Source organism: Galeopterus variegatus, unplaced genomic scaffold (assembly GCF_000696425.1).
Source record: "Galeopterus variegatus unplaced genomic scaffold, G_variegatus-3.0.2 Scaffold1955, whole genome shotgun sequence".
Classification (NCBI taxonomy): Eukaryota; Metazoa; Chordata; class Mammalia; order Dermoptera; family Cynocephalidae; genus Galeopterus; species Galeopterus variegatus.
Window position 1 is genome coordinate 217,648 of NW_007728066.1, and position 20,570 is coordinate 238,217.

Sequence of the window (20,570 nt, forward strand, 5' to 3'; positions counted from 1 at the left end):
TGAGTCTGGAATCTTTAGAAAGGAAGTATATCCTGTCCCTGTGGCTCCTGGGAAACTCCTAGGCTGGCTGGATTCCCAGTAGGTTTGGCTAACAGTCTGGGATCCTGGGAACCTTGAGAAGAAAATAAACTGGTAGATCCCCAGGGTAAGGACTTCTGCTATGTCCATTCTGTCCCTTAGGTTCTCTCTGACTAGTTCCAAGGGTTTGGTTTGCTCATCTTCATTACCGCTCTGAGCTGAGCTGAGTCACGGGGAGGCTGGTGAGGTGACCACAACTGGGCTCTGAGAGACTGTTCTCCGAGACCTGGTTCCTGGTACAACGCAAAACAGCAGGAAAGTCTTTCTTTCTGTTGCCTAGGGACTTAGCCTCTGCCAGGGAGTGCCTGGGCTTTATCCAGGAGACAGTGACTGTGGTTGGAGTTTCTACTGTTGCCTCCCCTGGTTTGAGGGCTCTGTTCTGCTGACTTCCATCTTCTTTCCTGTCTCCTGCTCACAGCACTGAAACTATGAGGCTCTGGCCTCCACTGGCCACTCACTCATAACCCCTTACACCACGGCGGAGCCTTCCAAGCCTACCTCCTGCCGTGTGGTGATCTACCTGCAGCGGGAGATGTCGGGGGATACCTGTCTGTGCCCAGCATCTGGGGCCAAGCCGAAGCTAAGTGGCTTCAAGGGAGGAGGGCTGGGCAACAAGTACGTCCAGCTCAACGTGGGTGGCTCCCTGTACTATACCACCGTGCGGGCACTCACCCGGCATGACACCATGCTCAAGGCCATGTTCAGCGGACGCATGGAGGTGCTGACTGACAAAGAAGGTACGGCATCAGGGCTCCTTGGGCAGGGTGGTGAGGGAAGGAGAATTGACATTTCCTCTTCACCCGGAGTCCTTAGTAGAGCTTCACGATTCTTTTAAATTGTACATAGAATATTGTATGCTTGTGCATTTTCCAGGGAGAAGATCCATACTTTTTTAATATTCAAATAGGACTAGATTTTTTTTTTTTTTAAAAGATGACCGGTAAGGGGATCTTAACCCTTGACTTGGTGTTGTCAGCACCACGCTCAGCTAGTGAGCGAACCGGCCATCCCTATGTGGGACCTGAACCCGGGGCCTTGGTGTTATCAGCACCGCACTCTACCGAGTGAGCCACGGGCCGGCCCAAATAGGACTAGATTTTCATAAGAAACATCGCCATAGAAACTAGGCAGTGGGCAGAAGACTGGTGGTTTCTGTGTTGCCAGGGGCGGGCCTGAGTGCTCTTGAGCTTAGACCTTTGTGACCGCCGCAGAGCCTGAAGGGCCAGTATCTCTCCTGGTAGCTGCCAGTCCTTGGTTTCGGGGAGGAGGGGTGAAGAGAAGCTGTGTATCTGAGAGCTAGAACTTCCATTCCCTCTTCTGTTGCATTGTGTCCTGGGCTCTATGATCATGGACCTCCTATCCTTGCTACCTGCCACCCAGCTCGTCAGGTGGCTTTTGCCTGCTTCTGAAGTACTTGGAGGAAAACAATAATCCTGTGGAGCCCATCTGAATCCTAGGTTGGATCCTCATAGACCGATGTGGAAAGCACTTCGGCACCATTTTGAATTACCTCCGGGATGACACCATCACCCTCCCTCAAAACCGGCAGGAAATCAAGGAGTTGATGGCTGAAGCAAAATATTACCTCATTCAGGGGCTGGTGAACATGTGCCAAACTGCCCTGCAGGTACAGGGCAGAGCTGGGAGGCAGGGGGTATATGAGGTTGGGAGTTGCCGCCTCCTGGCAAACTGTGGAGGGGTGGTTGATGAGCCCGAACCTAGTTAGATAGAGCGAGATGCTGGCTGGGCCACACAGCCTGGCAGCCAGGTATTCCAGGTATTCAACAGTTGAATAGGCCCTGTTTCTAGTTTTTATGCCTGGATATCTGGAGTTTAGGTTTCCTGGCAATAGGGATCTGCTTGCCAGCTGGCAGTTTCTGTTGCCAGGGGCCTCGTGATCTCTATCTGATGTCTTCTCACCAAGCAGGGGGTGGGCAGAGGGGCTCCAGGGGTGTCTGGCTAAGCCTGGCAAGCAGAAGATCCCAAAGAAGGTTCTCTGCTCTGTGTGTCGCCCAGGACAAGAAGGACTCCTACCAGCCTGTGTGCAACATCCCTATCATCACATCCCTGAAGGAGGAGGAGAGGCTCATTGAATCCTCTACTAAGGTACCAGGGCCCCTGAGGGCTGTGGGCTGGGAACGCCAGGCCCTGCCTGGCCCTCACTCTCTCCTCCCTCACAGCCTGTGGTGAAGCTGCTGTACAATCGGAGCAACAACAAGTACTCCTACACCAGGTAGGGCGGGCATCTCTGGGCGCCTGCGGAGTGGACATTGGGTGGCAGACCCAAGGGAAACCACCTGCATTCCTGACATGGGTGGCGTGGGTCGGGGTCTCAGAGCCAGTTGTTGTAAGGGGAGAAGAAGAGAGAGTAGAGGGAAATCAGGGCAGAGGCATTTGGAACCTGACACAGGGCCCTGGCTGGGATACAGAGAGTTGAACATGAAATGCACCCTTGACATGTGTCATGTCAGACGAGGTGCCAGGTGTTTTCACAGGCATTATCTCACCAGGGGAGGAGGGATGTTAGGAAGCCAGTGAGCCGGGAGCCCTCCTAAGCCAGCCTTTTGTACACCACACTAGGCTGACTTCCCTTTGCACACACCCCCCGCAGTGTCCTGGACAGGCCACAGTTAGGTATACACAGGTGGCTATAGGCTCAGAGTCCCAAACCCCTTCCCCATGACTTCCTGTGACCAGGCATGTTGCCAGCATCAGCCTACAGCAAGGGAAGGAATGCCTCCTGCTGAAACAGCAGCGTGCCTCCCTCCCTCCAGGCGTAAGGAGAGGAATCCTCCTCCCTCAGTTCTCTATGCTTTCACTTTAAAACCAACCCAATTCCTTGTCCTCACAGGCCCTGAAACCCAGAGGGTGCCCCATGACTCTTGCTCTTCCTGTCCCCCTGGCATCTTGTCTTCATTTCAGCATGACGTGGGGGTGGAGGGACAGCCCAGCTGGCACTTGCACCCTCCCTTGTGCTGGAACCTCATTCCCTGACCTCATGGGTTTTTCAGCAACTCTGACGACCACTTGCTGAAGAACATCGAGCTGTTTGACAAGCTCTCCCTGCGCTTCAACGGCCGTGTGCTCTTCATCAAGGACGTCATTGGTGACGAGATCTGCTGCTGGTCCTTCTACGGCCAGGGTCGCAAGCTGGCAGAGGTGTGCTGCACCTCCATTGTATATGCCACGGAGAAGAAGCAGACCAAGGTGTGGGGGCCTCCCTCTGCGTGGGTGGGAGCAGGACACTCGCTAGCTGTGGTGGGGAGTGATCAGGCCACAACCCGTGCAACCCCGACAGCCTTTCACCACAAGGAGCAAAAGGGGCATGTGCTTGGTTCTCCTTCCCAAACATGCTGTGATGGCGCTGGACAAGGACAGAGCTCTGCTGGAGTGGAAGGAAGGGCAGTTCATCCGGGGAAAGAGTCATGTGGTGTGAAGGGTTCAGCGTGGCTGGGCTCATGTAGCACCAAGCTACTGAAGTGCCTCCAGCTGGGTGCTCTTCCGAGGGTCACAGAGGGACAGCTTACTGGAGGTGGCCCTGCTCTCTCCTGCAGTTTTGAGGGGTGGAAGGGACAGGGGCAGTTAGTGTGGTGGCTCCTGACCATATCAGCGGAGTCAGGGTTTGGGGGCTGGTTAGACTGTGGAAGTGGTAGTGACGGCAGCACCTGTCACCTTCCTAAGTGTTTTCTCTTTCAGAAACTTGACCCCTCACACCACACCCGTGAGACACGCAGGACTAGAACCATTCTCCCCATCTGACAGATGAGAGAGCAGAAGTTCCATGTGACACAGCAAGCTAGGCTAGGATCCCGGCACCCAGGTTGCCGTCCCTCTTCTCTCTCCTCCAAACTGATCATGAGAGTAGGGCACACTGGGTCAGGCAAGCTGTTTGCTCTCCAGAGCAGCTGCTTTTTATTGATATATTTGTTTGGTTGTTTACTGTTTACTCTCTACTAAGCAGTTTACATCTTTCATGTGATATTGGCAGCAACACTCCAAGGTAAATATTAGCCATCATTTTACACGTATGGAAACTGCAGCCCAGAAAGGTTGTGTAAGGCCCTGCAGTAGTAAGTGGTGGAGCTGTGATTGTACCTAGCCTGACCACAAAGCCACAACCCAGCGTCTGTGCATACTGGTCCATCAGTCTTGGACTGGGGTGGGCATGGTGAGGGTGTTGGACTTCTCTGTCCTTACATCTGTAGAGGACGTCCCCTCATACCTGCCCTCCCTAATGAGACAGCACCCTGTCTTGTGAGAAAGTTAGGAAGCCTTGTAGAGCCAGCATAGGGCAAAAACCCTGATGTGCTGCTCCCCTCTGAGTTCATACCTCACTAGGCCTTCTCGTCCCCCTCACACCAGGTGGAATTTCCAGAGGCCCGAATCTATGAGGAGACACTCAATGTCCTACTCTATGAAACCCCCCGAGTCCCTGACAACTCCTTATTGGAGGCCACAAGCCGAAGCCATAGCCAGGCTTCCCCCAGTGAAGACGAGGAAACCTTTGAACTGCGGGACCGTGTCCGTCGCATCCACGTCAAGCGCTATAGCACTTATGATGACCGGCAGCTCGGCCACCAATCTGCCCATCGCGACTGACAAGACCCTCAGGGAGTCAGAGCACAGGAAGCCCTGTCTCCCCTCCTGTGGAACCCCACCCCATTGGCCACTCCATGCTGCTGCTGGCTGGGTCTCTTACACCCCCAGAGGCATGACAGGCTCTGCCTGGGAGGTCAGGGGGCCTGAGAAGAGGGGAGACCACATTCCTTTGCCTTGTCTCCTGAGCACTTCCAGATGACTGAGTCCTGTCCTCTTTGCTCAGCCTCTCGCTGCCCAACAGGGAGCTGCTTCTGCTCTATGGTGAATGGAGTGACCTGCCCACCTGCCAAGAACATTCCCCTAGGCCCTTTGCTGAGTGCCCCTTTCCTCTGCTGAAGAGCTACTACCCCTTAGGCCTCAGCTGAAGCCCATGGGGAATGGGTTCATTCTAGGGGAAAGGTGGCTTCTGGTGCTGCGGAGGCCCAGTTTTTAAACAGAAGATGAGGCTTCTTTTTCCTAAGGTGTTTAAGTACAGGCTTGATGGGTTTGGTTTTTTTAAAAATAATCTAGGAAATGAATAGTTTAAGTCTAATAATGAGGGGACTGGGCATTTCTGTTACCCCTCCGGGATGTCAAAACCCTGCATATGACAGAACCCTTGGCCTTGCTCAATGCCCTTGGGAATCTGTTTCTTTAAAGCACTTTCTACCATTCAGGGGATTTATATTCTGCCCTGACCCACATCTTTTTCTGGTCCTAATCCCCTCTTCCCTGTAGAACAGTCTGATAAAAAGGAAGCAATAAGAAATTCCCACCAGCTCTGGCTTTGCCAGCCTGGCCAAACAGCCAGCCCGAAGACCACCAAGGAAGGAAGGATATATAAGTTGGGTCCCATGGTCCTAATCGTGTCCCTGTGAGAAAAGACATTTTGCCCCCACATAACTGACTCCAAGGGTCCAAACATGGTTGCCCTTTTTCTTTTGTCCTTGAGTGCCCTCAGCTCCAAGATATACTGTCCTCACATACTATAAAGCCAAAGAGCTGGCACAGGGGGCAGGAGCTACTTCATGCCAAAAACAGCAGCAGGAAGCCTGGAACCCAGGGGTGCCGCCTACTGCTGGCTTACGTGCCCATGAGCTGAGGACAGCCAACTCAGCCCTCTGGTCCCAGCAGCCTGTGTAGAGGTGGGCATGTGCCTGCCCCATACATCTGCTCTCCGCCCCCCCACCCCCACCCCCACCCCCAATCCACACTATTGGTTTGTGTCCTGGCTGGGGATGGTGGTTCTGCCCAGTGATGAGTCTCTGAACACAGGATGATGGGAGCAACCTAACCCACTGAAGGCCTTCATTCCTTCTTGTTGGGTAACCTGGCCACAGTGGTGCCAAGCAACCAGTCAGGGTGTGAGTTCCTCTCTAGGGATTTGGCTTGGCTCTTGGGAGGCAGCTTACGTGAATTCTTTTCCAAAGGAATGCTGTCAGGGAAAGGGCTGTTGTGCCAGCCTAACAAAGCAGCATAGCCAGGCACAGCACCCACTCTTGGGAAGGACCGTAGATATCAAGTTCATCCCTCTTGACTACTCTTAGGATAGCTAAGTGGCTGCTCACTGCTGACCCCATAGAGCCTATGGGCAAATGCCAGGCCCAGAGTTAGACTCAAGGACCTGAAATGACATGAGGGGGCAGGGGAAATGTGACTTTAATCGGGCATTTTACGTTAGTCACAGCCTTGAATGTATAAATAGCTCTAAGACTCTTAGGTCAGGTACCTTGGTGATCAGCTGCTAATTCTTCTAGCCCTCACTGGAGTAACAAGACAAATCCATTTCTTTGGCCAAATTCAGGCTTTGGCTTTGTGGCTTTCCCACAGAGACTGGAATGCTTCAGCCTGAGACCACTGGCCTATTTTCTCAGCTGCCCTCATGAAGCCCTTTAGTGCCCAAATTCCCAGCTCCCCACTGAGGTGTTTCCATGCTTGTCCTTTGATCCCAGTCCCCTTTATCCTTTACTTACTGCTTTGACATTCAGGTCCTCAGCTGTCTCGGTGGTGTCTATTCCTTCCTGAGAAAGCACAGTAGTCTGGGACTAGACATTTATCTTGGAAAGTATCTCCTTGGTCTTAAGGAAAATACTAACACTGAACTTACTGAAGTGATCTTAGCTTCTTTAATCAGACTTTGTGGCTTAAAAGCTTGGGGAACTTTCTTTGAAAGTTTCCCAGCCTCATTCAAAAAGCAGCTCTCAGCTGTATGAATTTTTCAACTCCAAGCAGCCCAGGGGGAAGTAAACAAAAAAGTTTGGGTGAAAGTCAAAACTTCCTGTCAGTTCCTGAGAAAACTGGAAGCCTGCTGTTAACAACACAGACCAGTACTGGGTTTTATTGAATTTGACACGTGGCCAAGGTCTGCCTGAAGAATAGCCCAGGTCCTGGCATGAGAATTTTTCCTTTATCACGTTAACTGCAATACTTTGTTGCTCAGTATAAGTGATGGAAGTAAACACTAATTTCTAATAAAATCGTGTTACACTGCATTGGTGCAGAGCCGTGTTTACAGTGAGCAGAGCTCAGCCAGCTCTCTGCTGTGGATTTAGTTCTTGTATTTCTGCTCTCCACCTGACCTCTGTTCTGGCTAAGTCATAAGACGCTGTACTCAGTTGCCCTGCAACCCAAGCTCCCCCTGGTGGAGGATTAAGGACAACACTAACAAGGGCTGGAACTGAGATTTAATATTAATTCAAGAAAAAAATGACTTCTAACAATCACTGCAGTGATGGGCAAGAAAGAATCCTAAGAACTGGGGCAAAATGCAGCACAATTCATCTCTGGCTGTTGGAGATCTGAAAGAAGCTCAGGTTTAGTCACTGTCCATACCTAAAGCTGCTGCTCAGCTGAATTCCTGCATTTGTGGTCTGGATGCTTGACTGACTCATGCTCATGGCTGGCAAGACCAGAGGAAACCCGACTGGCTTGCCTCACTCCTCTCTCAGGCCTGGGGGCCAGAGATCCCAATGTTTGGTCAGTGCCAGGAGCCGGACCACTCCAACCCTGGCGTCCCTCTGTGCACTTGGCAGAGAGTAAAAAAGAGAACAAGAGTCCACTCCACCAGCTGAGAGGCACAGTGACCCTGGGAGATGTCCATCCAGCCTCCAGCCTCAGAGGGAAACACACACACCCTAGCAGAGGGGCAGCTCCCTGGAAGGGGAGCACAGAAAACAAAGGCCCCCAATGGTTCAGACAGGGAGCCTGAGACCATGGGAGCACAGATGGTGAGGGTGGCCAAGCGTGCACTGGTTTATTGACCTCATATTCCAGACAACTTGTGTGACAGGCCAGGAAACTCCTCCAGGCCTGCAGCAGCTGAACACGATGTAGGCAGGGCTAATGAGGAAGGCAGCCTTGGATGAGTCCTATATGGGTCTTCTGAAGAAAACAGTTATACCACCCCCCAAAAAAAGAACCCCACAATCAAGTGGCACAACTGATTAAGAGACCCATTGTGGCCCGTGATGGGGAGAGAAAGAGTTCTGCAGCAATTGTTGGATGAGAGCTGTTCTTCTCAGGGGCTGCACCTGGGCCCTCAGGGTCGCAGCTGGCCTACCAGTGAAGGCCTGAGGGTGGTGTCTTCTCATCTTTATTGCTTTCCAGGGAGAAGGGAGGGATCCGGACATCAAAGTGGGAGCCATCAGGTCTCTCAAAGCGGAACGTGCCCCTGTGGGTCAGAGAGAAGCTGGCTTAGAGGGAGGCAGGGCTGAGGCCCTCCTGAGGATCTGGACAGCCCCATCCCCTCAGCTCCAGAGCTCATGACAAGATGTCTGGTCCAGAGCCCCTCAAGCCCCTCTTGGCCCTACATGAAAAGAAGAAACACAGCTGTCCAGATTCTGGCATTTAGATGCACACTGCATAAGCTACCCAAGTGTACTTTCCAAGGTTAAGGAGTGAAACACCAGGGGAAAAAACCCAACCACATGAGCAATTCAGTGCAGCATCAAATCACTGGACCTCTTTGACGTAAGTCCTCAGTCCACAAACCATAGGGAACTGGGAAACAGTCATAAAGAACCAGACCTAAGTCCCACACAACAATGAACAGCAGATAAGTTTCCACCTCAGGACTTAACGTAGCCCAGAGTTAAATGCAAGCTATGAACTTGCTATGAGCTCTCACTTTTCTGACCTGCCCCAGCACACGCTCACTTACCACATGTGCCCACTAGAAGCTTGCAGGGAGACATGGCTACTATACTGGAATGCAGGCTGCTCCTTGGATAACACTGGTTCCTGTAAGGGTTCAGGCAAGATGGATTAGGCCAAGCCCCAGGGACACGTTCTCTGAACTCCAGGGCCACAAGCTGACTGCCCATTCACCAGGACTGGATGCCCCCAGCCCACACCCCAGCAACCACTGCAGCATGCACTCCTGCAATGACTGCCTGCAGTAACTCATCCCACAGCATGGCCATTGGCCTGAGCCTTTTATTTTGACTCTGAAAGATCATCTCAGACTTAATGCCTGAGGGCACCAGGCAAAGACACTGGGCACAGGACTTACTCTAAATATTCCTTCCAGTGTTCATTCATGAGTGCTAAGTGCCAGGCACCATGGCAGGTATTCTGCAAAACCTTGCTGATTTAATTCTCCTAAGCAATCAAAAGGTAATAGGTGTGATTTTAGCACTAACAGATTTTGGTTAAATAGCTTGCCCAAAGTTATGCAGTGAGTAAGTAACACAGCTGGAATTTGAAGCCAGACTATTTAACTTCAAAGCCCTGTTCGTATTCACTTTACCTCCCTGCTTCTCCAACTCCCTGCTGCCTTGGATAAATGCTTGTTGAATGTGGCCCTAGGCACCAGTACTACTTGTGACTATTTCTCAGGAGACAGAGTGTGGTAGGCAGCAATTGCAAAATCAAAACTCTTTGAAGACCAGCGGAAGATGTACAGTGTGAAGAGACAGAGGCAAGACACTTGGGAATGGTAGGGGTGCGTGCCCCACCTAAGGGCACTCAGTTTCAGGGTTTTAAAAGACATTATGCCAGTCAATGAAAACTACACAGGCTCTGATTTCATATTCACCTAGATTTAAATCCAGACCCTGCCACTACTAGCTATGGAACCATGGTCTAGTTACTTAACATTTCAGTCTCTCTTCATCTGTGAAATGCATTGTAAGGAACTTATCTCACAGGGTTGTTATAAGATTTCTAACCCAAAACAACCCAATATGTTCACATGGTGAGCCTCTATCTGTAACCAGAGAGAAGGAGGAAACCATGCACTAAGCCCCCAGACCTGCTAGGCAGGACCAGAAACTGGACATTCTTGGCCCAATGATGCTCACCCTGCCTACCACCCCTCGGCCTCGCACTGTCTCCAAGGTGCCAGAGAGGCTGAATATCCTCCAGTGCCGCTCTCGGAGCTGTACCACATCACTGTCGAGGTTCTCCAAGCGGATACAGTAGCGCCACTGTGGGGGTGTGGGGGACAGAGTCCATGTTTGAGAAAGAATAGACCTTGGGCTAACTAACCCCGAATTCTGCAGAGAGCAAAAGGCAGCAAAGGCTGACCCAGGCTCCACCCTCACCCCAGGTAAATCCCACCCCAGGTAAATCTCCCCACCTGACCCCCAGGCACACCTCCTGAGCGCCCCTCCTCTCCTGAGGGAAACACTCACCCAGTAGACATGGGAATTCTGGGCTTCCTGGAGGAAAAACACAAAGAATTTAAGTTCCTGAGGGCAAGACCAAGTCTATTCCAATCAACATCTCTCCAATGGAGATGTGTTCCAGGAAGGCTGCAGAAACAGACCAACCTATTTCAGTGGGATGATGACGATGACTGAACTATGGCCAACAAGGCCACAGGGAGGCAGCCTCCCTTGTGTCCATGCCTGACCTCCCTCCTCCCCATCCTGTCAAGATTGGCTACAGAGCTGGATGCCAGCAGAAACCAGCTGCAGGGCTCTTACTTTTCTCACAACCCTCCTTGTCAGCCCCGCCCCCATCACAGCTGGCCCAGGCCCCTGTCCTTCTCCGCCTCCCACATCCCTCTCCTACTGCAATACTTTGTATGTTATATGTTAGCCTCCCCCACTACCATGAGCTCCTGGAAGACAGGGACAGTATTTCATCTATAGCTGTATCCCCAGGGCCTAGCTTATAGACAGACAAGAAGCAGCTTAATAAATGTGTGTATGGGAAGTGTGAAGCTCAGCCTACAGTTTTGAACAAGTATGTGTATATTCTTCATAAACTTCATAAATGGCTCCCTTTGAGCAGGAGGGAAGAAGGAAGAGTCAGCACAGAAGACTCCTTCCTGGGACCTGTAGGTTTTCCTGCTCTAGGCCTTGGTGCCAGCCACTGCCAAGAAGCTCGACCCCACCCATCATGCAGCACTTGGGAGCAGAACCACAGGGACATGATTTAAATTTAGACACCACCCCAACAGTCACACTGGGCACACCAAACACAGTCTGAAGCCTAGCCCTATAGGAAGGGGCCCAGGCTGGACATATACCCTCATGCCCATGTAGAAGGGGATGACGGTGACACGGATGTTCTCCGTTGTCTCCCGGTGGACATCGGAAAGCTCCAGCCAGGGGTGATTCTTCTCTTGCCAGGCCCGTAGAGTCTCTCGAGCCACAAAAGGGGGTGCTAGGGCAACAGACAACTGGTTAGTCCAGGCCACAGTCCAGGGCGTTGTACCCACTCTCCAACTGCCCCTCCTAGAAAACTGTTCCCAGTGGGGGCCCCAGGCAAACAGGACACCAACACATGAAGCAAACATACAGGCTGGAAAAAGGCAAGCTGCTCACAAGAGTAAGCCCTGAAGAAGTAGGCAATATCGTGGGAAGAGAACTGAACTGGGAGTTAAGGGCCCTGGTTTTCAGACCTCGCTCTGCTCCTAGCTAGCAACCTTGAGTCACTTTTCATCATCCCTGAGCCTCAGTTTCCATATCTGTAAGGAGATGATAGCCATCAACCTGACAGGTCTAATAGGAGGCTGAAAAGGGTTGCAGAAGGAGAGCTTTGGAATTATTTCTATGATATTCTCTTTGAAGAAAGGGCTCTCCCATTCCAGCTCCCTTCTTGAGAGAGATTACCTTTTGTCTGGTCATACAGAAGAAATCTTTCAAAGAGCTCATGTTGGATGGGAACCTGATCAGTGGAGGTATAGGGGAGGATGTCTTCATGGCTGACATAGTCCAGGCCTGGCACAGAGAGGAAAAGACACTGAAACCCACACAGAAGAGGAGAAAAACGGGGCTGAGAAGAAACATTTCCTGGCCCTGTCCCAGTGTGGGACGACCCTAGCACCATACCTCTCGGCATCATAATCCCTCCCAGCAGATGACAGGACATTAGAATCCTTTCCCTGAGTCTTGACAGGCACCATTCAGATGCTAACTACTTACCTGGGATGGCATAAAGGGCCCGGCTGTCATCGTGGTTAGCCAGGAAGGTCACAGCTTCTGTCTGAGATCTCTGAGACTAAGACAAGAAGTGAGTCAGGGGCTTTCTTAGCCACAGTCCAGTCCCAAGGCCATGGGGCCCAAGGCTAATCTGGGCTCTGTTTAACCCCTCTCCCTCCCTCGTCCTCATTGGGGCACAGGCCTTTCCCTCCTGTGGAGAGGCCCTCCAGGCCCAGGCATCTTGCTTACTTACTATATGTGGGCAGTCACGGGCATCAATCAGCACCTGATAGTAAGTGTGAGTTTTGCCTTTCACCTCCTTAGAGCCATGGCCAGCAGGGTTCTCTGTTCTGTGGGGTGTGATAAACCCAAGATCACCCTGAGAGAAATGGAAGCTGTGCCTGACTCAACTCCCTACCACCTCCTCATCTAAGCAGACTGGTCCCTGATTGGAAGGGGCATTCGCACTGGCTGGGCACCTGCTCAGCAACACCCCAGCCCAGCTGCTCAGTCAGAGGCAAACAATGGAGCATGGGGGACCCATGGCACAGAGTCATCATTTGTCTTACTCTCTGGATGCCTCTGGGAAGAAGGGTTGAGAAAATCAAATTGCCACCTTGGTCCTCAGGGCCCAGTGTACCCTCCTCTTCTCACATCCCAGGGGCTGTCTGCAATCATTTAGTGGAGCTGGACCTTTTCTTTTTTAATGTTCTCTAGTAATGATGTGAGATGAAGGGAAAGATTCCAACTGAACATCAAGAAATCAAGAAGACTGGTCCCCCAAATGCCCTCTGGGGTATTACAATGAAAACTGAGAGTAGTCTGGGAGAGCATTCTGGGAAGGCCTAAAGGGACGCTCTGTCTTAAGACTGTCCCTGGCACTCAACACTTTTGTCTCCATGGATGTTAGTGCCAGAGAAGTACTCTGGGGCTGCTTCTAAGGCCCAGGAGGATGCTGTCTTCACCCCAGGGACCCCAATTACATATGCCTGCCATGAGCCAGGCCTCTTCCTGAGAACACTGCGAGACACGACAGGGAAACTTACTTTTCCGGAGCTGCAGAAGCCACATCCCGGTCATACAGTCTGGCCTGCCAGGGAAAGAGGACGACACCTCGGTAGCCAAAAACACTATGTAGGAAAAGCTGGGAGGAAAGAGAGGCTTCAGTGAGTCTGCAGTCTACCAAATCCATCCAGGTGGGCCCCAAACTACAAAGCAGCAGAGGTGAAGGCAACTCCAGCACAAGGTCTTGCCACCTTTTCCCTTGAAATCCGTGATCAGCCCAGACCAACTCTGGAACACTCTTATCCCTCTTTACCTGGCTAATTCTACTCATCCTTTAGGTCACAGCCTTGGCCTCCAGGAAACCTTCCTTGACCTCCCCAAAATTTAGCACAGTGTATAGCCATTGACCATTTGCACATCACTAATTCCTTTCTAGACTGTAAACTCCATGAAGGCTGGAATCAGGTCCACCTTACTTTCTGATTTAACCCTAGTGAACAAAGCCTGGTCCACTGTAGGCAAACCAAAAAACTATATACAGAATAAACGAAAAGTCTTCTTTACTTACAAGGGGCCTAAATCTATCCCAGTGGACCTGGAACAAAGATGATGCAGAAAAAGAGCCTCACGCCCAGATTTTACCACACTGTTATTAGTTTTACCATGATAAAGCATCAAAGGTGTACTTTTCTGAAAGCTCCCTCCACTGGCTTCGCACCACTCACTATGTTAGAAGAATCTTCAGCAACTTGGCTTTCTCTTCCCTATAGTCCAGACCATCCCCGGCCACACTAACTTGGAAAGAGAACCCACTGACACATTAAACGCATTCAAATCCAAGAAAACAGAAATCCCATCTTAAAAATTTGTGATTCTGGTCTGGCACCAAACATCAAGGTAGAATGAATAGAGAACCATACCATTCAGGCCTGCGACCAAATCTGACTCCTTTAAGAAGTGAAGCACTCCATGAAAACAAACGACGACCCAGCCCTATACTCACCTGCCCAGTCTCATATTTTCCGTTCTGTTTTGGCACCTCAAACACACCAACCGTCTCTAACACTTTGCCCTCTGGTCGGTTTCTGAGTAGGAAGGAAAAAAAACAAGCAACTGAAAAGCTGAGACAGTAATGGTACTTATCCATCAGAAAAAGCCACGAGGATACAGAGGGCCAGCGCAATGACAGCAGAGAAGGGCTGGGGCAGTGTGGCCGTCTACAGCAGGTGAGGGCTTTGCCAAGCCACCACATCACAGAGCTGTTGCCTTTCCTCCTTTGAGATCCAGCCACAGCCCCTCCTCAGTAAAAAAAAAAACTCCCCAGTCTCCCAGTGTTAGGTATGATTACTCCCAGATCATTTTCTTCTCTCTTCATTCGGCATTCCTCATATCAAGCCCTCATACCCCGCTTACCCATTGCCCCCATTTCTTTCCTAACCCACCCTTCTGATCTCCCACAGCATTTTAACTGTCCTTCCCACTTTGATTTTCAGTTATTTGTGACTGTGTCTTATCTCCATAGACTCTAAGTTCCCTGACAGCAACACCTGTATCTGATTCACTTGTGCTGCCCCTCAGAGAATAATGCATAAAAAGTGCTCCAAAAATATTTGTTGTGGATTATAATTCCCTGCCCATATCCCCCTCTATAGACCTTACACTGCTCTTGAAGGGCTTAATCATCTCTAGATTTCCTACTGTACCCCCTGCTTTACATAAACCTAGTCCCTGAATATTATTTTTGTTCAGATCCACATCACAGGGGTCTTGAATTGCAACGGATTTTCATCTTTCTCCCCAATAGCAGTGTTTAATCTCAGCCACTAAAAGGTCAGCTCTGTCAGATACCTGTCTGAACAGGGCTGCTCTTTCTTGGGGCCCTTCAAAGAACTGTTATTTTTACTATTTTGGAGATGTGAACCTTATGCTTCCTCCCACTGATTCCTGGCCCCAATTTGATCTGCCTATCCCGTCCACAGAGACACTGTTCACACCATCCCCACGGCCTCAAACCCCCTTGCCCAAGTCAGAGAGAAAACAGGTCTTTCCAAGGTCGCAGTGAAACCTGGAATCCACGAGGGCCCACGCTCAAGAGTCTTGTTTCCCACCTCTAGCATCTTTCTGAGAGAGGCCCTGACCCAATTTAGAGGCTGGGCATTCAAGTCAAAGGCCCTAGAGCTAAATGAAAGGCTGCCCACCAACAGCGGTGCTGGGGACCCCAGCCGGGGCAGTAGGTTCCGCTCGGGGAGGGTTACTAGCTCCCCCTCAGCGCCAGCCCTGCACAGCCAGGGCTCTGGGCCGCGCTCCCTTCCCTGCTCCTGGCACCCGTCCCGGGCAGCGCAGGGAAGGGCCCTCCAGTCACCCGGCGCCGGCCCCGCCTCCCGGCCTCCTCACTGGCGGGGAACACGCTCCCTGGGCTCCGGGACGGGACCCTGCGCCCCCTCGTTGTCCCTCACCGGGACGAGAGGTGCCTCCGCGTCGTCGTAGTCGCCGCTGGCGGGAAGGCCCGGGCTCCACCCGCCGCACACAGCGGCCTCGGCCCCCGAGCCCCGGTCAGCGACCGGGACCACCTCAATCTGCATAAGAAAAACAAGCCCTTGTTTGCTTAAGCCACTGAGAATTGATATTTGTGTTACTTCCTGCTGAATATATTCCTAACTGATAAATCAAATAAAGGGATTATCTTAGAATCCACTGAACATACCATACTTCAATATTCTTAACAAATCATCACAAATAAGACATTTTTCTCCCAAATGTGCCTCAAACACTTCTGAATTCATAAACCTTTTTAGAATTTCCCTGACACAGAATTTCCTCTGCTGACACAGAGCCCGACCCGCGGCCGGGCGGCTCCCCGCCCCCGCCCCACACTGCCCCGCGCGCGTCCCCGCCCCCTCGGCCCTCGGCCCCGCAAGCCCCCAGCTACTTCCGGCGCACGGCGAGCGGAAGTCCGAGTTCGAGGTCACCTGATTGAAGAGTCGGCTAGACATGGCGTCCTTCTTGCTCGCGGGCGAGCGACTGGTGCGCGCTTTGGGGCCTGGCGGGGAGCTGGAGCCAGAGCAGCTACCCCGAAAGCTGCGGGCCGAGCTCGAGGCCGTGCTGGGGAAGAAGCACACGGGCGGCGATAGCCCCAGTGGCCCCCGACGCTTGGTTTCCTTCCGTCTGATCCGGGGTCTGCATCAGCACCTGAGAGAAAGGGGTGAGCCCCAGGCTCTGGTCCGGGGTCGCCTCCGTGTTTCCCGATCTACTCCCTCCTAAGGTCTTTTTCCATCACTCTTCTTCGCCCGCGGAGCACTCATCTGTCCAATCGAGTGTCACCTCATAAACCCTAGGGCCACCCGCTCCTTTCTTAAATCCCGTGGGAACTCCTCGTGGATGACAAAACTTGTGCAGTTTCTGCTCTCTTGAGTCCCCCTCTTCACTTCCAGGCACACGTAGGTCCACCTGACCCTTGAGGAAGTTCAGGTTATAACCCAATGCCATCTTACAGGTTCGGTTTCTTCCTTTTTAGCCACATAAGGAAAGAACTTAGCATAGCGAGTTTGTCCTGTTTGCAAATATGGATTTCTTTTCATCTTAAAAGCAAGAGTGGTGAAATCCGATACTTATTTTTTGAGATAGGATATGGAAAGCTGTGTTGAAAGATCTGGACTGGGAGTAGCATCTGCGTTCAAATCCTAGTTCTGTCGCTAACTCTCCTCGAAGGAGTCATTTTTCCTCCCCGGGCCTAGTTCCTTTATCTGTAAAAAGAGGGAATAGGATAAACTAGCGTGTAAGGTATTTTGCCACAATCAAAGTAGCCTAGCAAGAAGTGCAAAGGGTAGAGTGTTCAATTACTAGAACTAAAAAGGGACTTAGAGATTATCAGTATAGTGTTCTCAGTATTTAGCATCACTGTGGCTTAAACCTATTGAGGGCAGATCTGTTGTGGCCACAGAAATGACCTAACCCAAAAGTAAATGTAGATGGCTTGTGTGTTCATTGTAACATTAGTAGGATAATTGAGAGATGACAAAGTCAGCCCTGCAGCACTATGAGATACTTATGTTGTCCTAGGTTCCTATCAATTGAAAATGATCCTGTAGATGGATTATATAATGATGGCCATGTTTCATTTTGGTAGAGAGATGGGCTAGACCCTTCTGTGATCTTAATCCTTCAACTTCAACTCTATAGATAACTAAGTTTGTGGATACCTTTTCTTCCCAGATTCTACACTGTACCTTCATGAGCTCCTAGAAGGCAGTGAAATCTATCTCCCAGAGGTTGTGAAGCCTCCCCGGGTATGTAAGGGATATATTTATGAGAGTAGGTATTGGCCGAGTTGGACTTATTCGTGATACGTCAAATTTATGAATCAAGTTTTTGGCTTGAAATTTTGTCTATTAGATCTTTGGGATCTGGGATGGGGGTACCAGATATTGTCCTCCCTATTTGACAGCTTGGAAAACTGAGATCCAAAAAAAAGCACTGGAGGTATATGGTTCTCCTGGCACCCTTAGCAGTGCTTTGCCCTCTAGAACCAGTGATTGTAACATACTGTCTAGCAAGCTGGGAACATCATGTGCTTCTCATTTGATTTTTCTGCTTCAGAACCCAGAGCTGGTTGCCCGGCTAGAGAAGATTAAGATACAGCTGGCCAATGAGGAATATAAGCGGATCACCCGCAATGTCACCTGTCAGGTAACAGCCTGTTCTTCAATACATGGACTGAGTAGCGCCCCCCCCCCCTTTTTTTTAAAGATGACTGGTAAGGGGATCTTAACCTTTGACTTGGTGTTGTCAGCATCACGCTCTCCCAAGTGAGTTAACCAGCCATCCCTATATAGGGATCCGAACCTGTGGCCTTAGTGTTATCAGCACCGCACTCTCCCAAGTGAGCCATGGGCCGGCCCTTTGTTTGTGTACTATTAAGGAATCATAGGAGCTCGGTGCTACATACAAACTAAATACAATTCTCAACTCATTCACTTAGACTCTGGCCTTAGATGGTGAGCTATTCTTAAACGTTGTAGAGATAAACCTTGGAGCCTTTCTTCTGAAAGGGCTGTTTACTATTCTTTGGCATGCTTATGCTCTGGAACAGGAGAGGAGTAGGTGGGTACTGGGAGCCTATGTCCTCTCTCCGAAATGCTTGCTCTGTGGTCCAGAAAATAGTTAAAACCGGTCCTAAACAAAAGAATCCATGGAGAAGATAGAGTTAATGGATTGGGGAATAGGGAGGGCTGAGGCCGTACTAAAAATGGGTGAACTCTGGGCTACCTCTGAGCTGCTTCCATTCTGAAATCATCTGCTTTTCCTTTTTCCCAGGATTCAAGGCATGGTGGAACTCTCAATGACCTGGGAAAGCAAGGTGAGATACTAGGAAACCTGGCTGCTAATACCTCTCCCTAGAATGAGTTGGTGTTCCTTCTCACCGCAGTGGCCTGGGTTAAAGGCTGAGCTATTCAGGCTTGCTATTTGAGGGGAACCCAGTTGATGGGGGAGGCAGTCATGAGATTAGAGGGCCTCTTGGAGAATGCTGACCAAAAGGTTTCTTCTCTGGGCTCCTCCCCAAAGTGAGGTCAGTGAAGGCTCTGGTCATCACCATCTTCAACTTCATTGTCACGGTGGCAGCTGCCTTCGTCTGCACTTACCTTGGAAGCCAGTATATCTTCACAGAAATAGCCTCGGTGAGTAGGCACTGGGCAGAGCAAGTCACCCCAGGTGGGGGTATTAGTGGGAAAGTGATGAAAGTGCCTTGCACGGGTTAGATATTGAACTGATATTTATGCAGTAAACAAGGAGGGCATTTGAGCTCTCCAACAGTTAGGGAAGTGGGTGATAACCCCCAAAAATGCCAGATCCTCTTTTCTTCTCCTCCACCAACTTAGGGGTTGGGTTGGGGGTTATCCATCCTCATTAGAAGTTCTGGGGACTGCAGAGTTGGGTGTTAGTCTGCATGCCCTCAGCCTCGTTCTTCCCTTCCCCAGCGGGTGCTGGCTGCATTGATCGTCGCCTCAGTGGTGGGTCTGGCCGAGCTGTATGTCATGGTGCGGGCGATGGAAGGCGAGTTGGGAGAGTTATAACTGGTGCTTCATCATCAAAGTCTGGAGTAGGTCTTGGGGGCTCCAGGCTCCCAACTGCAAATCACTGACTCTCACAGTCAACCCATCAGGCTCTTTGTACTCAGTCTAGTTACTCAGAGGAACAGCCAGGCCATCTGCTTCCCACCTGGAGCCCATCCTCTGTGAATTTCCAAAGGGAGCAATGGAGGAGATTCAGACAAGAACACATCTTTAAAACTGAAAGAACTGGTCTGTCAGTACCTTCTCCCCAACGTGCTGCTCATCTGACTTCTCCAGTCCATTCTGGGCATTGCTGGGGCTGAGGTTTTTCCATCGCTAGTAAATGGAATCTGGGCCTTCCCGTAAGTAGACCATACTCCCTTGAACTTATCCAAGGGCACAAATTGATTGCCATCCTTTGTCCACACATCTTTGATGCAGACCTGTAATTGAGATCAGAAACCTCCAAGAAAGCAGAAAGGATCCTTTTTTTGCAGTTTGTGCTGGAAGAGGGACTGATCAGAGAACAGACATCACATAAGAGAAAGATCGGTTGGTATGGGATGGTGGAACTGCAAGCAAGGCATCTATTTTTTTGGAAAAGGAAATGTTGTTAGGCCCCTTTTCCAGAAGACAAAATAGATTGAGAGAGATCAGATGACCAGCTGTGGTCCTTCCTCTGTTAAGTGGAGCCAGACTCCTGTGTTGTCCTGTAGTCTCTGTGTAATGTTAAGCTTCTGAGAACATAGATTATCAATGTGATGGTAGAATCTGTATTAGGCACTTAAAAGGGTATCATCTTTAGTTTTTGTGTGTGTGTTTTCCGTGGTTTACAGAAATTTATTACAATTAAAAGATAATTAGTCTTCTATCCCGTGAGCATCTATCCAGCTGCCTTTCAATGGGTAAGCTGTCTTAGTTATTTATCCAATAAATATTTATTGTATCTGGTGTACTCTTATTTCAAAGCCTATGACAAATAACACAAAGTACAAAGATTTCTGGAGTTCTGAGAATTATTCAGGGTCTGCTCCTAATGTTGGACTCTATCTTTCTGTTTATTCACTGTACACACTCCTGTGGTCTTTTTTGTTGTTGTTTCCCCAAAAGTACTTTTCTTATAAATTATGTACTAATTGGCTCAGTAGGCATTTTCTCTGTGAGTTAGGGGAAGTATCCACTGTGAGAAGAAAATATAGGTGGCATTTTACAGTGTTCTTTGTGACCTGATCTGATTAAGATTGGTTTTAAAAGCTACAGTGAAGGGCCGGCCCCGTGGCTCACTCGGGAGAGTGAGGCGCTGGTAGTGCCAAGGCCACGGGTTTGGACCCTATCACTGGCTGTGCATGGTGCAGACAACACCGTGCCGAGGGTTGCAATCCCCTTACCGGTCAGGGGAAAAAAAAAAAAAAGCTACACTGAAGCTTTGTGGAGATTCATGGCTGTACTTACCTGTGTCTGCAGTCTGTGGGCCAGGCTGTCCACATAT

General features: G+C 50.4%; 3 protein-coding genes across 3 annotated transcripts; 2 read left to right on the forward strand and 1 right to left on the reverse strand.

The window, feature by feature from the left end:
- The first annotated feature begins 495 nt into the window (after window positions 1-495).
- TNFAIP1 (tumor necrosis factor, alpha-induced protein 1 (endothelial)) lies at window positions 496-5,332 on the forward strand. The gene is made up of 6 exons (XM_008579792.1): window positions 496-815; window positions 1,536-1,705; window positions 2,095-2,184; window positions 2,259-2,311; window positions 3,090-3,285; window positions 4,441-5,332. Exons 1-6 carry the CDS (start codon window positions 611-613, stop codon window positions 4,675-4,677), a joined length of 951 nt encoding a protein of 316 aa, XP_008578014.1. The 5' UTR covers window positions 496-610; the 3' UTR covers window positions 4,678-5,332.
- A 1,990-nt stretch (window positions 5,333-7,322) lies between these two features.
- POLDIP2 (polymerase (DNA-directed), delta interacting protein 2) lies at window positions 7,323-16,024 on the reverse strand. Its single transcript, XM_008579799.1, has 12 exons — window positions 15,972-16,024; window positions 15,488-15,607; window positions 14,035-14,116; window positions 13,073-13,170; window positions 12,280-12,376; window positions 12,030-12,105; window positions 11,718-11,825; window positions 11,132-11,268; window positions 10,290-10,316; window positions 9,957-10,082; window positions 8,816-8,895; window positions 7,323-8,326 (listed from the first exon to the last, which is right to left on the reverse strand). Exons 1-12 carry the CDS (start codon window positions 16,022-16,024, stop codon window positions 8,212-8,214), a joined length of 1,119 nt encoding a protein of 372 aa, XP_008578021.1. The 3' UTR covers window positions 7,323-8,211.
- TMEM199 (transmembrane protein 199) lies at window positions 16,005-20,077 on the forward strand. Its single transcript, XM_008579796.1, has 6 exons — window positions 16,005-16,233; window positions 17,244-17,317; window positions 17,628-17,717; window positions 18,345-18,387; window positions 18,594-18,706; window positions 19,007-20,077. The coding sequence occupies exons 1-6, from the start codon at window positions 16,023-16,025 to the stop codon at window positions 19,100-19,102; spliced, it is 627 nt and encodes a 208-aa protein (XP_008578018.1). The 5' UTR covers window positions 16,005-16,022; the 3' UTR covers window positions 19,103-20,077.
- Window positions 20,078-20,570: the final 493 nt, after the last annotated feature.